Source organism: Egretta garzetta, unplaced genomic scaffold, assembly GCF_000687185.1.
Source record: "Egretta garzetta isolate BGI_Z169 unplaced genomic scaffold, ASM68718v1 scaffold1037, whole genome shotgun sequence".
Classification (NCBI taxonomy): domain Eukaryota; kingdom Metazoa; phylum Chordata; class Aves; order Pelecaniformes; family Ardeidae; genus Egretta; species Egretta garzetta.
In genome coordinates, this window is record NW_009260362.1 from 5,440 (window position 1) to 6,748 (window position 1,309).

General features: G+C 65.5%; 1 protein-coding gene across 1 annotated transcript in view; it reads right to left on the minus strand.

Annotated features, from left to right (window-relative positions):
* The window catches only part of LOC104130019 (myosin light chain kinase 2, skeletal/cardiac muscle), an 8,159-nt gene that overhangs the window by 2,536 nt on the left and 4,314 nt on the right, over window positions 1-1,309 (minus strand). The window contains exons 5-7 of the mRNA XM_009643011.1: window positions 1,123-1,228; window positions 789-882; window positions 496-605 (exon numbers count right to left, since the gene is read on the minus strand). Coding sequence (XP_009641306.1) covers window positions 496-605; window positions 789-882; window positions 1,123-1,228 — 310 coding nt within the window. The remainder of the gene's footprint in view (window positions 1-495; window positions 606-788; window positions 883-1,122; window positions 1,229-1,309) is intronic.

Below are 1,309 nucleotides of genomic sequence, written 5' to 3' on the forward strand. Positions count from 1 at the left end.
GCAGAGCCCCCTGCCCGCCCCGGGGACCCCCAGCCCAGCCCCACGGCAGAGGATGCTGGCGAGAGGCTGAGCAGAGCCATGGCGGGATGTGTGTGTGCTGGGAGCAGACGCCCCCATTGAGGCAGGCATGGGGGGGTACCCCAAAACACCCCAGCTCCCCTGGGGTTTGTAAAGCAGAACATCCCCAGCCTCCCTGGAGCAAGCGGGCAGGGGGGAAAGGAGCTGCAGGGGAAGGACTTGGGTCCTCTGCACCCCCAACGCAGCTGCGATGGAAGGAGATGCTGTCCCGGCCAGGCAGAGCTGGAGGCTCCCCCCGAGCCCAGCCCAAGATGAGGAGGTGTCCGAGAGGGGATGGACGAGGTGAGGGACATTCCCTGGGGCCCAGACCTTCTGCTTGGCGAGGGGCCGGCACATCTGCTCCGAGGGTACCGCATCCCTGCGATGGTGCCCCTCACCCAGGCATCAGGCCCCACGCAGCACTACCCCGGTACTCACAACTCCATGAAAAGGATGATCTCCCGGGGGGTCTCGATGGCGTCATAGAGCTGGATGAGGTTGCGATGGTTCAGCTGGTTCATCACGTCGATCTCCAGCAGCACCATCTCCTGCAGAATGAGCCCCATGGCAGCGCACGGTGTCAGCCCTGGCTGAGGCACCGGCACAGGGACAGGCTGTGCCACAGCACCGGGGACACACTGGGCATGACACTGCCACCCACCACCTTGGCCGTGCCTCTTGCTGGTGGCACCGTGGCCAGGAGGACCCCCCCACCCCAGCATCAGTCAGACCTTGTCCTTGGCGCCCTGCTTCCGGATCACTTTGGCTGCCAGCTTGAGGCCCGTCTGCTTCTCCGTGCACGTGTGGACTTCACCAAACTTGCCCCTGGGGAAGGAGAGGCGGAGAGATGCCAATGCCATCAGCTGCCCAGGCTTCTGGGGACCCCCACGCTGCCTGAGGGTGCTCCCCCACGCTCCCCTCCGCACCCATCCTGCCCAAGGCACCAACCCATCATGGCCAGAAAAGTCCCATTGACCCAGGACCGTTGCCCAAGGCTGGATGCCAGCTCCAGGCAGTGCTGGGGGAAAGCTGGGCATCCTGCACCCTCCTGGGTCCCCTCCTTACCCTCCCAGGATCTCCTTGGAGCTGAGGTTGAACTGGGAGCTGACACTGGCAGAACGCAGGGTGACGATGCGGTGGGTGAAGGGTGCCGGTGGTGGAGGGACGTCATCTGCACAGAGAGGAGGGCTGGGGTGAGGAGGCGAGCTGCCCAGCTGGGGGACCCCACTGCTGGGCACCCTGGGGTGCCCCA